General features: G+C 31.9%; 1 protein-coding gene and 1 long non-coding RNA gene across 2 annotated transcripts; one reads left to right on the top strand and one right to left on the bottom strand.

Moving 5' to 3' along the window:
* The first annotated feature begins 1742 nt into the window (after positions 1-1742).
* LOC111295939 (uncharacterized) lies at positions 1743-3468 on the top strand. Its single transcript, XR_002690891.2, has 3 exons — positions 1743-1880; positions 2313-2395; positions 3247-3468. It is a non-coding gene; the product is annotated as an uncharacterized LOC111295939 (long non-coding RNA).
* A 526-nt stretch (positions 3469-3994) lies between these two features.
* LOC111295937 (mannosylglycoprotein endo-beta-mannosidase-like) lies at positions 3995-10811 on the bottom strand. The gene is made up of 11 exons (XM_022889790.2): positions 10570-10811; positions 9372-9510; positions 8935-9162; positions 8741-8799; positions 7881-7929; positions 7288-7518; positions 6701-6870; positions 6406-6610; positions 5455-6123; positions 5138-5365; positions 3995-5065 (listed from the first exon to the last, which is right to left on the bottom strand). Exons 1-11 carry the CDS (start codon positions 10713-10715, stop codon positions 4262-4264), a joined length of 2928 nt encoding a protein of 975 aa, XP_022745525.2. The 5' UTR covers positions 10716-10811; the 3' UTR covers positions 3995-4261.
* Positions 10812-12359: the final 1548 nt, after the last annotated feature.

The raw sequence follows: 12359 nt of genomic DNA, 5'->3' as shown, positions 1-12359 counted from the left end.
AAAAGAATCCCTAAAGGATTCTAAATATGCCACCTGTCCCCTTTTTTTCTTTTATTACTCGTTTATTAGTTGTTTTATTTTTGACTTTGATGGAGGATAAAGTAATTTTTTGAACAACAGTTGGTTTTCTTGTTTTTGTTTTTTACAGGTGTTTGTGTTGTTTATTTTCGAAACTTCTTTTTGTTGTCTATCTTTGTGTTTGTAGCAGACTTCTTCTGGCGTGTAAGGTACCTTTCCTTTTTCTTTTTCTTTTTTTATGAGTTTTTACTTTCTAGATTAATTGGTTTTTGGTTCTTTTTTTTTTTAAGCTATTTTTAGGTATGAATTTTTTCTTCTTTTGTTCTGCCATTGAATGTGAGTTTTGCTTTTCTTTTGGGTTTTATTGTCATTATTTTCGTTCTATACATTATAATTTTTTTTAACGGAGTTTCATTGTTCAACGGGTTTTAGGGTTTTGTGATTGGAAGTTTGTATGTTATTGTGGATGTGTTTTATTGCAAGATTTTATTTTTGCATGTTGTTATCTTCAATGAAAATGAATTTTTGTTTTCTGTTCTTGACAGGTGTTTGTGTTGTTTATTTTCGAAACTTCTTTTAGTTGTGTATTTTTGTGTTTGTAGTAGACTTCTTCTATCGTGTAAGATATCCTTCTTTTTCCTGTGAGTTTTTATTTTCTTTTTTCTTTGGTTTTTGGTTTTTTTAGATATTTTCAAGTATGATTTTTTTCTCTTTTATTTTGTCATTGAGTGTGGGTTTCTTTTTCTTTTAGATTTTTATTGTCATTATTTTCGTTTTATACATTATAATTCTTTTTAATAGAGTTTTATTGTTGAATGGGTTTTGGATTTTTGTGGTTGGAGGTTTTGCATGATGTTTTGGATGTGTTTCTTTGTATGATTTTCCTTTTGCATGTTGTCATATTGGATGAAATTGAGTTTTTGTTGTTTTTATTAGTTCTGTTTTTTAGTTTTGACCATTTTTTTTTTATGAATTTAAACAAGTTAGAAACTGCCTATTGGGTTTTGATGTTATTAGGAATTGTTCATAGTTATAGCAAGAAGTATATAGGTTTGATATATTTTTGTTATGTGATGTTGTTGATCATTGTAGTTGTACTTGAAAATTTCGGTTTATTATCTTTTTTGTAATGTGATTTATGTTTATAGCTAATGGAGAATAGTTGTTTTTAATCAAAAAATCAAGTTCAAGATGTTGAAGATGGTTTAAGAAAGGTGGCCATGAACATATTGTTATGGATATTGATTCCTATACCCAGGAAAAGCCTCCCTTTTATTTTATTTTTTGCAATGTCTGAACACCTATTTGGTTTTTGATTGCTTTGCTTCTATTTGTACCTGAGAATCACCCATCAAAAGAAAAACTAAAAGCTTTTTGAAAGGTTTTTAATCAAATAACTCAGCTGTAAATTTCAAAACTTTTTGATGAATGAAGCTTAAAAATCATAGTTTTTGTTTAGATAAATGAAAAGAATGTGCTAGATATATATCGTAGAGTCGTTGGATGAAGAGAAGATCTGAGGAGAAAGAGGAAAGAGTTTTCGGTTGGATAATTTTCCTTTCCCTGCATGCAATTCTTATAAGAAAAAGAATCAGTTTTCCCATATCGTGAACTTCTAATAAAACTTTTTTAGGGTTTAATCAGAATCATAATTACTGATAGTTTCTTATTTTGCATAAATAAGAAACTATCAAGACTCGATTTATTTTTTTCTTACTACAGTTGTCAGAGGAGAAAAAACTTGGAAAGAATTTGCTATTTTACTGCAAAGATATAGAGCTGCTGTTGTTATACAAAAGCAGATTAAAGACAGGAATGCGAGGAAAACATTCAAGAACATTAATGACGCTTGATGCAATCAGGTAAGTATTTATTTATTTATTTATTTTTCGATGAGTTTTAATAATAAACATGCAAAGCAATATAATGCCTCTTAGTGTTTTCTTGAAACTTAAGTTCAAGAGAATTGAAAATGGCTCGGACTTCTGGCTGCCATGGTCGGGTCAATTTGAGGACAGAGATGTTTTGTATTTCAATAACTGGATTCTTTACGTTAAAGATATTCATATACATCAAAGTGCATTTCTAATACAAGTCCTGAAATTTTAAAAAGGATAGTTGGCAAACATTTAAGTATGTATGAAATTAACTACCATCCATAAGTGAATGTTATAAATTTGGTTTTGGCTACCAAAATTTAGAAAGACAACAAAGTAGGTTTAGATTAGATATTTTCTTATGTAACTAAATTTATATCTCTATTTTACAATTGTTGAAGCTTTTGTTTTGAGCAGAGATGAGAAGGAAAGGGAGTGGATGGTTCTCAACAGTGAAGAAAGTGTTCAAATCATCTTCTGAGGACTTCCATGTGAAAAAGGTAACTAATTTTTATTGGTTTTTGGATTTTTCCCTATTTGAGAGTTAATAGGTAGAATGGTAGAGTTATTTGCAGTTCAGTTGAAGATTTTTCAAAATGAATGGTTCGAATAAGTTGCTTTTGAACAAACATAATCATCATACTATAATTTTTCTATATTAGGTTGATGTTTGTAACTAGATAATCATAGCTAGAATTCTGCAGAAATAGTATTATCAAGTTAAGTTTGACAAGTTTGATTATTAATCCTCTAAAATGTATTTTATATGTTAATAAGTAGATATTTTTAGCTATATGTATAAGCTAATCTATGGAATGGATATCTTTATATTAGTTTGGTTTTTTCTTTTCCATTTTTCCCGTCACACCAATTTTCATATAGAGGATATAAAATTCTATCATTATCCTCGATCCATTTTCACTCCACTCCCTTTTCCTAGAAACTTACGAGATAGGAGTTGTCTCTTTTTGATAAGGATGATTGTTTATATTTTGCAATTGACGAACTTGACTGACATACAAATAGCTGTTATGGGAGCATAAGAGGTTAAAAAAGACATGGATATCAGTAGTTGGCCTTCAGATTTGACCTATGAACAATGGGTAGCACTCCCAGTTTCTGGTGCATGACCATCAGCACGATATAAAGTATTTTGCTTTTAAATTGTAAAGCATGCACAAAATCATTGTGTCATTTTATATTTCTGTTTTGGGTTGTTGAATCATGTTTGTTAACCATTAATAAGGTTGTAGTAGTCGAATTTCTTTTAAGCCCTTAGCTTTTTCTGCCTTTTCTATTATTCCATAGCTAGATGCTTATCATTTTTATTTTTTTTGGGCTTTCATTGTAGCATGCTGCAACAGTGGTTGATGATAAATTATATATCACCGGAGGCAATTGTAAAGGTCGATTCCTATCTTATATCCAGGTTTTTCCACAGACCTTAATTTATACATATTGAAGTACTTTTTGTTTTTTATGGTTTTTGTTTTATTTTTATAGAAATATGTTGATTTTGAAGTTGTTTAAGAATCTTTGCTACAACAAACATAGTAAGTTTTATTTCCTAGCATCGCACAAGGCTTTCCACTAGTATATGTAAGAAGCATTTGTTTTTTCCAAATTATAATGAATAAGAAAAAAAATATATTTATTTTTTAAAAGTAAATGATAAAACTATATATATTGATTTTTATTTATATTCTTTCACATATTATACTTATTTTTTTAATTTTTTAAATATATTTTTTTATTAAAATAAATGATAAAATTCAATATTTTAATTTTTATTGAGTATGTGAAAAACGGTGTAAAAAATTAGATCGATCTGAAATAAATCAATTTTGAACTTGATCAGATTCGTTTTGGGAGATAAAGAGAATCATGAGGGAGAGAGAGAGAAAAGAGAGAACGGAGAGAGGAAAAAAATAATTTTTTAATTTTCAAAAATAAAATCTTCTCTATTTTTAATGCATTAGGAATTATTGACAAATAGCTTCCACAGCTAGCAAAGCTGAGGTAGTCACTTTCTTCTTTGTCAAGTTTCCTACCTTGAAGAAGCTGGTTAAGAATGCTTGCAGAAATATCAACAAAATATCTTTGTAATCTAGAATCATTGCACTTAACCGTTTATTAAACATGAACAAAATAGTGTTGCTAGTTAGAAGGTTTGGTTTCATTTACCTTCAATGTCTTTCCCTAGTAAACAACAAAAAAACTGACGTGTAAAGTGAAACAAGAAGCTAGGAATAAAATGAAACTAAAGAGGAATGCCCATGAATCAAACCTGCTCTCCATGGAGATTATTCGCATTCGGATTTTGGAACCACTTTCATGCACATACCAGATGGGAGATGCATACTAGGTCAAAGAACAGTGTGCCCCCCATGATGGTAGTTCCAGCCTTTAAGTGTTACTCTTGGAGTGACACCTCGAGGGACCTGGAAAGAGATCTTAATCGACATCTCCTCACCAGGCACTAGTGAAAAATAGTTATCTGAGTAGTGAACTGGGAGTATTCTAGTGTCTTCTCCTTCCTTGTGATCCGTGTTTGAAGCATGAATCGAGAAATTAAGGAAGAAAGCAACTCCGGCATCAGATCCGTTTATCTCTGCAACTCTCAAACCATTAGTTTCCCTTGAAAATTGTCTGCAAAGTCTCTGAAACAAACCTGCCTTTTGTTGCTCCTCAGTTTCATCATGAATAGGTTCAAGTGAAGCCATATCAAAGTTATCATCATCATCATGTCTGCTAGCATAATTGTTCTTGTAGGTTAAAATTTTGGGATCAGGCTTCTTTGATTTGTTTTGCACGTTCATTTCAATTTCATAAGAGGAGCCTTTGATAAATATCTTTGATGATATCTTAAGAGGTATTCTCTTGTTCCGGTACGGTTCCAGCAGCTTGTAATCTCCACCAGAAAGATGCAACCAGTAAAAGTTCCGGGATATAATGCTATAATCTGATACGTGGTATAGTTTGAGAAGGAGAAAGTAAACTGGCTTTGGGTTTTTAGACTTCGGATACTTCATCTCACTAATTGAAACTACTTTCTTTGGAGGCAAGGAAAGCTTATTGAAAACTTTATAATACGGACAAGCTCCTTCAAGATCCCACACTGATGCTTCTATGGCGACGTCCGACAATTCCTCTGACATGGTATTGACCGCCTGTTCATGACAAAGGAAGATCTAGTAAGAATCCAAACTAAACAACTAGAATATTATTGCCATGGCACTTACCTCTATAAAATATGTAGCAAGATTTAGCTGAACATGAATTGGCTCAGCAGCACAGCGACAACCATAAAAACCTGCTGTCTGGTCTAGGAGGTAATCATAAAATTGACCTCGAAGACCTGACCATGGATTCTGAGTCTTCCAAATCAAAACCCCAGTGTATTTGCTCCACATACGGGAAGTCCAACCCTCTAATAGAGCTCTATACTGAACGTAGTTAACAAGTTGAGCCTGAGATAATCATTTAAGGAAGTCAGATTAAAAACAAAGAGAACATCAAATGCATTCCCCATAAAAAGCAAAGGAAATTCAGGTAATACCTTCAAGCAAAAATCATCCAGATCCTTTGGGATCCCATACAGTTCGATCTGGTCATGAACCTTTCCAGGTTTTGAATAAGGAATGTATTTATGGTATACCCAAATGGGATTTGGTACTTCTTCTGTGTAACCATTGGGAAGCTTCTTAAACAATGGAATTTGCCAACCCTCTGGAGGCATGGTTGCTCTGATTGTAGCTGCAACTGGCATTCCTACAGAACCAACCTCAGGGTTGAAACCATATTTGTAGTAATCATCCTTAAAGAAGTCTTCAGGGTTTTGGATTTCATAAGGGCCATCAGTGAAGTCTCCCTTTCCATTAGCAAAGCCATCCCACATGGATCCTTGGATATAAACACGTGTACCATCCAGATATTGGCTAGGGTCCTTGAACTCTGTGGACAATTCTTCCACAGATGTTGCATTTTCACTGCGGTTCTCAAAAAATGGATGCAGTTTCAGGTCATCCTTTAAAGCTGTGTTGATGTCAGCTGGTGGAACTTGTTCGTTTCCACCAACCCAGAGAGCGAGACTAGGATGGTTCCTTAAAAGCTTGACAGTATCTCTGGCACATAGCATGAAAAGATCATGGTCGAGTGGGCCGCTTGGATTTGATACTGGGATACCTCTTCCATCAACATCACCCGTAATCCAAAACTCCTGCCATACCTACAAAATTTTAAATTGGTTATTTCCAGGTTAATCATGTGCACTTAACATTTGAACAACAACATGCACAATGAAGCAAGGGGAGTTACACACAAGCTTGAAGGAGTCATGATGCCCCCCACTTACTGCAAATCCCTAGTTTATTTCCTTTAAGAAGAATTTTTAAACTCACATACAAGCAGCTCATCCCTTCCAAAAATTTTCACATTTACAGGCATCCCACAAAATGAGCAGATGCACAAGCATATACACATTGAGAGATAAAGAGAGTTCAGAGCTTACCAGCAAACCATAAACATCACAGTAATGATAAAATTCTGGCCTCTCAGCCAATCCACCACCCCAACAACGAATCATGTTTAGATTCATATCTGCATGAAATTTTATGTCTGTTTTGTAACGCTCCTTAGAAAGCCGTAGCAAACAATCTGACAATATCCAGTTACCACCACGGATAAAAGTAGTCTGTCCATTTACCTTGAACAACCTATCAAAAGATGTGCAGAAATGAAACATATTATAGAAATTCTTGATTCCTTGCTTTAATATTAGTGAAAATTCGATTTCTAAAGTATACCTCCCTCCAGTAGTACTGTCAATATGAGACTCAATTTTGCGAAAACCAAAAAGATGGCGCCATTTATCAGACTCTCCGTATCCCTTCACATCAACAGTAATATTGACATTATACAGAGATTGCTTTCCCATGCCATTTGGCCACCATAAATTGGGTTTGTAGAAGAAAAGCTGCAATTAACATCACAAGCATTTGAAATAGTGTTATAGGTAAATGAAAAGAAACTTGCAGTAAATGAATGCCTTGCACCTACAACAACAGATATCCAATTTCAGACTGCAAAGAAAGAAAGAATGTTATTGCAGAGGAATTACCACTAGTTTCCTCTAAATAATCAAATTTGCTCTTAATGACAAAATAAAAAGGATAGTTGAAGTTTCTCCAAAAATGAGATCCAATTCAGTCAAATGTTGCTTCATATTCTCTCAAATGTATCCCTCCTCTTTGTATCAAAATTTAAAAACTCTCACAAATACTAATAAACAATAAAGAAGAAACTATTCATCTAAGACAAAGAACTACCTTTAGTGTAAAGAAGGAAGCTATAAACACATCTAAAAATCAATGAGACAGACAACACCACTGACCTGAGGAAATGTATACTGTATACGTGCTCCAGGAGGGACTGAAACTTGTTGAGTATGAAGATGCTCCATTAAGCAAATGCTTCCTTCAAGTTCTGTTGTCACTTGGATATTCAAAGAACACTCAGCAACCCAAGCAGTTCTGTTTTCCAATTCAGTTGTTGCATGCAAGTATACCCTCGTGTAATGGTCAAAAAATGATGAAACCAAGTGTGGATCAATTATTTTTACCGGCTGCATCCAAAGCAAATGCATCAACAAATGGCATTCAGATTAATCACCGAGTATCATAAAACAATGATAGTGAAGAAATAAGGGCACCATCAACTACTGATATTTAGGTTTAACAGAAATGAGTCTTTACCAGATAACATAACTACAAATGAAGGTACTTATAATAAACCCTGAGAAATTAGATGGCAAAATCTCCATAAACCAGGTAGAAAGGGTTTAAAAGCAAGATAAAGGAAAAAAAAGTAGTATAACACCTTAGATTTATGGCTTTGTGCAGTATTATACGTGCTCGATACCACTAGGAAATAAACACATGGTACTGGTTACGAGAAAGAAGTTTAAGTCTTATGCATGAATCTTACCCCAGTAACAGAAATTGAGACTTCATCCCAAATACCAGTGTTCCTATCCCTGAGACAAGTAGAGGTCAGATATGTAAGATATCAAGTTTTTTATTGTTCAGAAAACAACAGTGGACGCTAGCTACTAGTTGAAAAACCTTTAAACCGATACACTTTTAGAAGAAAAGATCATAGAATACCAAAAACTGTAATCTAATCATGTTGATTTATCTCCTCACGCTTTAAAATTGCATTATTTTTCTCCCTGTATTACAAAGATTTTGCTCTTATGCACTATAGTCTATATAATAAAAGTAAAACTGACCAGAGGATTATCATTCATAACTCTATTTTGCTCACAGAAGTTTCATGGGACCTTTATCTATATGCTTTCGATACTTTGCTGCTCTGTTCAATGTACCCCAAATAAAATTGTCTGGCAACTGAATCTATCCTCTTTCATATCCATTTCAACTGATGAACAAACCTTTAGCTCATAATTCAGTCTACCCAAAATAATACAAAAATTTACAGTGCCACTCCTAAAAGGAGACTTCCAAAATGCCAAACTAATGGATTTTGGGGTAAAAATTACAATAGCAATAGGCAATTATATATGCAGGGTCAACTGCATTCACGATTACATGAACTACACAAATAAAACTCTAAATATCAAGAGAAATTAGTTGAAGAACATATAAGGAATGTAAATTTTGTTCTTATTTTTTGTGCTTTAGGTTGACAATGGTACTATGAGGAGACAGAGTTACAGTTATGGTACACTGCCACAAGTCACATTATTCATTCAAAAATGAAGTATCAGCATAGAATCAAAAACCAAAAATGAAACCCTGAAGTTTCAAAAGTTAAAAAAAATTCACCTCACTGGAGCTATCCAATCCCAACCCTCAACATATTGTGCGGCAACATCTTTTCCAATCTAAAAGGATAAAAAGGGAGTTAGCCATTAGGTTGCAATTTTGCCTTATATTAATTTAATACTAAAGTTAAAACTTAAACCACATTTTGTGAGATCAAATAAATTAATGAGATTCTTTTGGACAAAGATATGTACCTCATGATCCCCACCTTGCCCACCCTCAGGGGGAATGCTCCCTGGATGGTCTGGAGGGTGAACAAGAACAGCCAACAAGTTTGCACCATCAGGATTTAGGATGTCAGTGACTTGAAGGGAATGCCTCCGAAACATCCCTTTAGGCAGGACCTTTTTGTGACCATTTAAGTACACCTCTGCAGAGTAATTGATCGCACGAAAATTCAGATCTAAATGCTGAGTTCCTGACTGCAAAATATAAAGTAATTAGAAACATAGGAATACCTACAAAAAGAATAATCAGGGTATTTGTTAGTTGGATATAAGATTTGCAAGATATAACCAAAATAGGTGCAATCAGTTGAACATCCAGTGGGAATACAAACCGCAACCATAATTTTATTGTTTTCAAGTCATACTTAACCTCACAGAGTGTTCCATGTGAAAACATTGCATACCAGCTTACACTGGAATTTTGTGAAAAACCAGAATGTGTAGTATTCCCTTCCAGAATCAGCTATATCAATGATTGTCTCATTCTTCAAACCATGGAAAGGATCAGCAACAACTTCGTTCTTTACTAGAGTTGCCAGAACACTGTCAATAAAACACAATTAATCCAGAGCATTACGATGAGAACTCACATACTAGCTCCACTAAAGGCAAACGAACTCGCGTGCAAATGGAACTATAATATTTGCCATGACAAGAGCACAATTACTTTTGCAATTACAGGTCCATAGGAGCAGATGTAATATCATCAAATGTTTCAATTATTAAGGTAAAACCAATATTTGTAGTCCAAAATTTAAAATAACACATGCCAAATTTCAACCTGAAACAATAATAAACAATTAAAAGGCTTAAGAAATCTTCAAGCACATTGATCTGAAAAACGAAGACTCTGTCGGATCAGTTCTTTTGCTACTTGCCTTTAGCCTCCTAAAAAGTTGCTATAAAGAAAGAGAAATAGTAAAAGTAAATCATATTAAACTGAAAAAAAAAAAAAAGTAGCTAAAATTAAGCCTTTCTATCAACAAAACTTTAATATTTAATTTTCAATCCATTCAAAAATATTACTACTACTTAGTACTACTCGTTTTCAAAACAAAAAAGCAAGTTGCCAAAACTAACAACCAAACAGAACCTAAGGAATCTGAAATGTGATTATTATCCTAAAAATTTAACAAAATTTTACTAATGATTAACGCTTTCTTTTTCCTTCAAAATTAAATGAAATGTAGCTAGCATTAGGCTTAAGAATCTAAAACACGACATGATAACACGATTTGTACACAATATATCTTATGTTTTCACGTTGATACGAATAGTGATACTCAATTTTCATATAAAATATGATATAAACATAAATATTTTAATATTTTATATGACAGGAATACATGAATCATCTAGCATTTTCTCATAAATCCAATCTCACCCAAACCTTCTCATTTTTTTCTTATCATCATACAAATAAATCCTTTTCCACATTAAAACCAGAAAAAATTCGATTCAATCAAGAAAAACTCAGCATAAATTTCAACAAAATCAGAACATTGATTGCTATATATGCAAAATAACTGATTAATTTCTGGTGTATATACAAAATCAGAACCAAATTGATTGCTATATATACAAAAGCCAAAGGATTATTACGTTCCGGGAACGACAGCTTCCATCCAAGGAGAGGTTGGGCCAGTCGGGGGATGAGTGGTGGTAAGCTGCGTTCCGGTGAGTTCAACCTCCGTGGATCTCGCGGCGAGCCATCCAGAGTCAAGCATAGTCTTCCCTATCTCCGGCATTGTTGAGTTTTCGACTCGGATCTCTCAACTCTGTATTCACAGTGAGTCAACTGAAGTGAAAAGATTTTGACAAATCTTTTCTTCGCCAAGAGACTTATGAAAGTCGTCACCGCGTGAAAATGAAAATGCAGAATAGAGTGTCCGTACTTAATGCCACGTGGGATTGTCGATTTGTTTTTAACGGCCGGCATTTCTACGCGGATCTGTTTAAAATCCGCCGTTTTTATCCTTTTTTTTTAATTATTACTATGAATTTTGATTTACTGCTAATTCCTTAAACGACAACGTTTTCTATTTGTATGAGAATGACATTTTAATTAATAGAGATTCTCCTCAAAAAGGTGATTTAAAAACAAATTAAAAACTTCATAATTGAGACTATTTATCAATCATTTTAATTAATAAGTTCGTTTTGCTTTATTAAATTATTTTATTTTATTTAGTTGATATTTTATAAACTTGTTTCTTTTAATTTATGAGGGATTTTTTTCTGAAATTTATGAGGAAAATTTTAAATTTTATAAAATATGAATAACAAAATCCTATTAATCCTTACATGCAATAAAACTATTAATCTTAATTATAATTTTTTTTTATATTTTATTATGTATAAAAAATTTAATTTTAATTCAAGATATCTGAATTCAATTTTTAATATTAATTAATGTATAGTGATATTGATTAATGTGACATTTAAAGAAATAAATATATAATAAATGTATTTTTTAAATTTAATGAAAATAATGCATTAAATACAAAAAATAAAATCTTTAAATAATAATGTACTTATCCTTAACTAGTGTTGATAAGCATCCGCCAATCGATTTTTTTATATTATCTTTTAAGAAACTTATTAAAGATTAATATCCAATGATCTTAGCTTATTGAGTTTATCAAAGCATATCAATAATGACGTTGGAAATAGTAGCCAAAGCCATTTTAAAATTGAAAATACATGGGAAAATAATTATCATTATTATTTTAAAATTATGTCATTTTTTAATTGATTGAACAAATTTTCATAATATTGCCCAAGCTTCTTTTTTTTTTTTTGTATTGATTGCACAAATTATTGCAAATTTTATTTTATTTTTACAATTAAATCATCAATCAATAATAAATAATAAACGTATTCTTCTTTTATATATGCATAAACGTATTGATCTCAATGATTCATTTCTGTCAACAAGATTTTAATAAAAATATAATAATTTTATATAAATTTAATAAAAAAATGATAATGAAAAAAAAATAATTTTCAAAACTCACGGCTTAGGTACGCATCATTTTCTAGCTAGGAATAACAATCAATTTAGGACCAACTCTCATTTGATTCTTTTAATGGGTTTGAGGCTTAGGTTTTTCATAAAGGTGAATGGAGTTTTTTCAATGTTTAGTATAATAAATTTATTAATTTTCAAGACGTTACATAAATAAAAATTATGTTTTTTTTAATTTATATAAGATATTTATTTCATTAACTTCAATCCATTTATCAACATGAAGTGTTAGATTTTTTTTTTTTTACTTGTCCATATATAATCATGTATCATACAATAAAAAAATTTTCAAATTCCAATAATATAATATAGAGGGTTCTATTATTGATTTCGGGCTAACTTGTGAATTCAACAAATTTATAAT

The sequence above is a fragment of the Durio zibethinus genome, chromosome 12 (genome assembly GCF_047325235.1).
Source record: "Durio zibethinus cultivar Kanyao isolate XHJ-2024 chromosome 12, ASM4732523v1, whole genome shotgun sequence".
Classification (NCBI taxonomy): domain Eukaryota; kingdom Viridiplantae; phylum Streptophyta; class Magnoliopsida; order Malvales; family Malvaceae; genus Durio; species Durio zibethinus.
The sequence above is the reverse complement of the archived record's forward strand: the minus strand, read 5'-3'. Positions and strand labels throughout refer to the sequence as shown.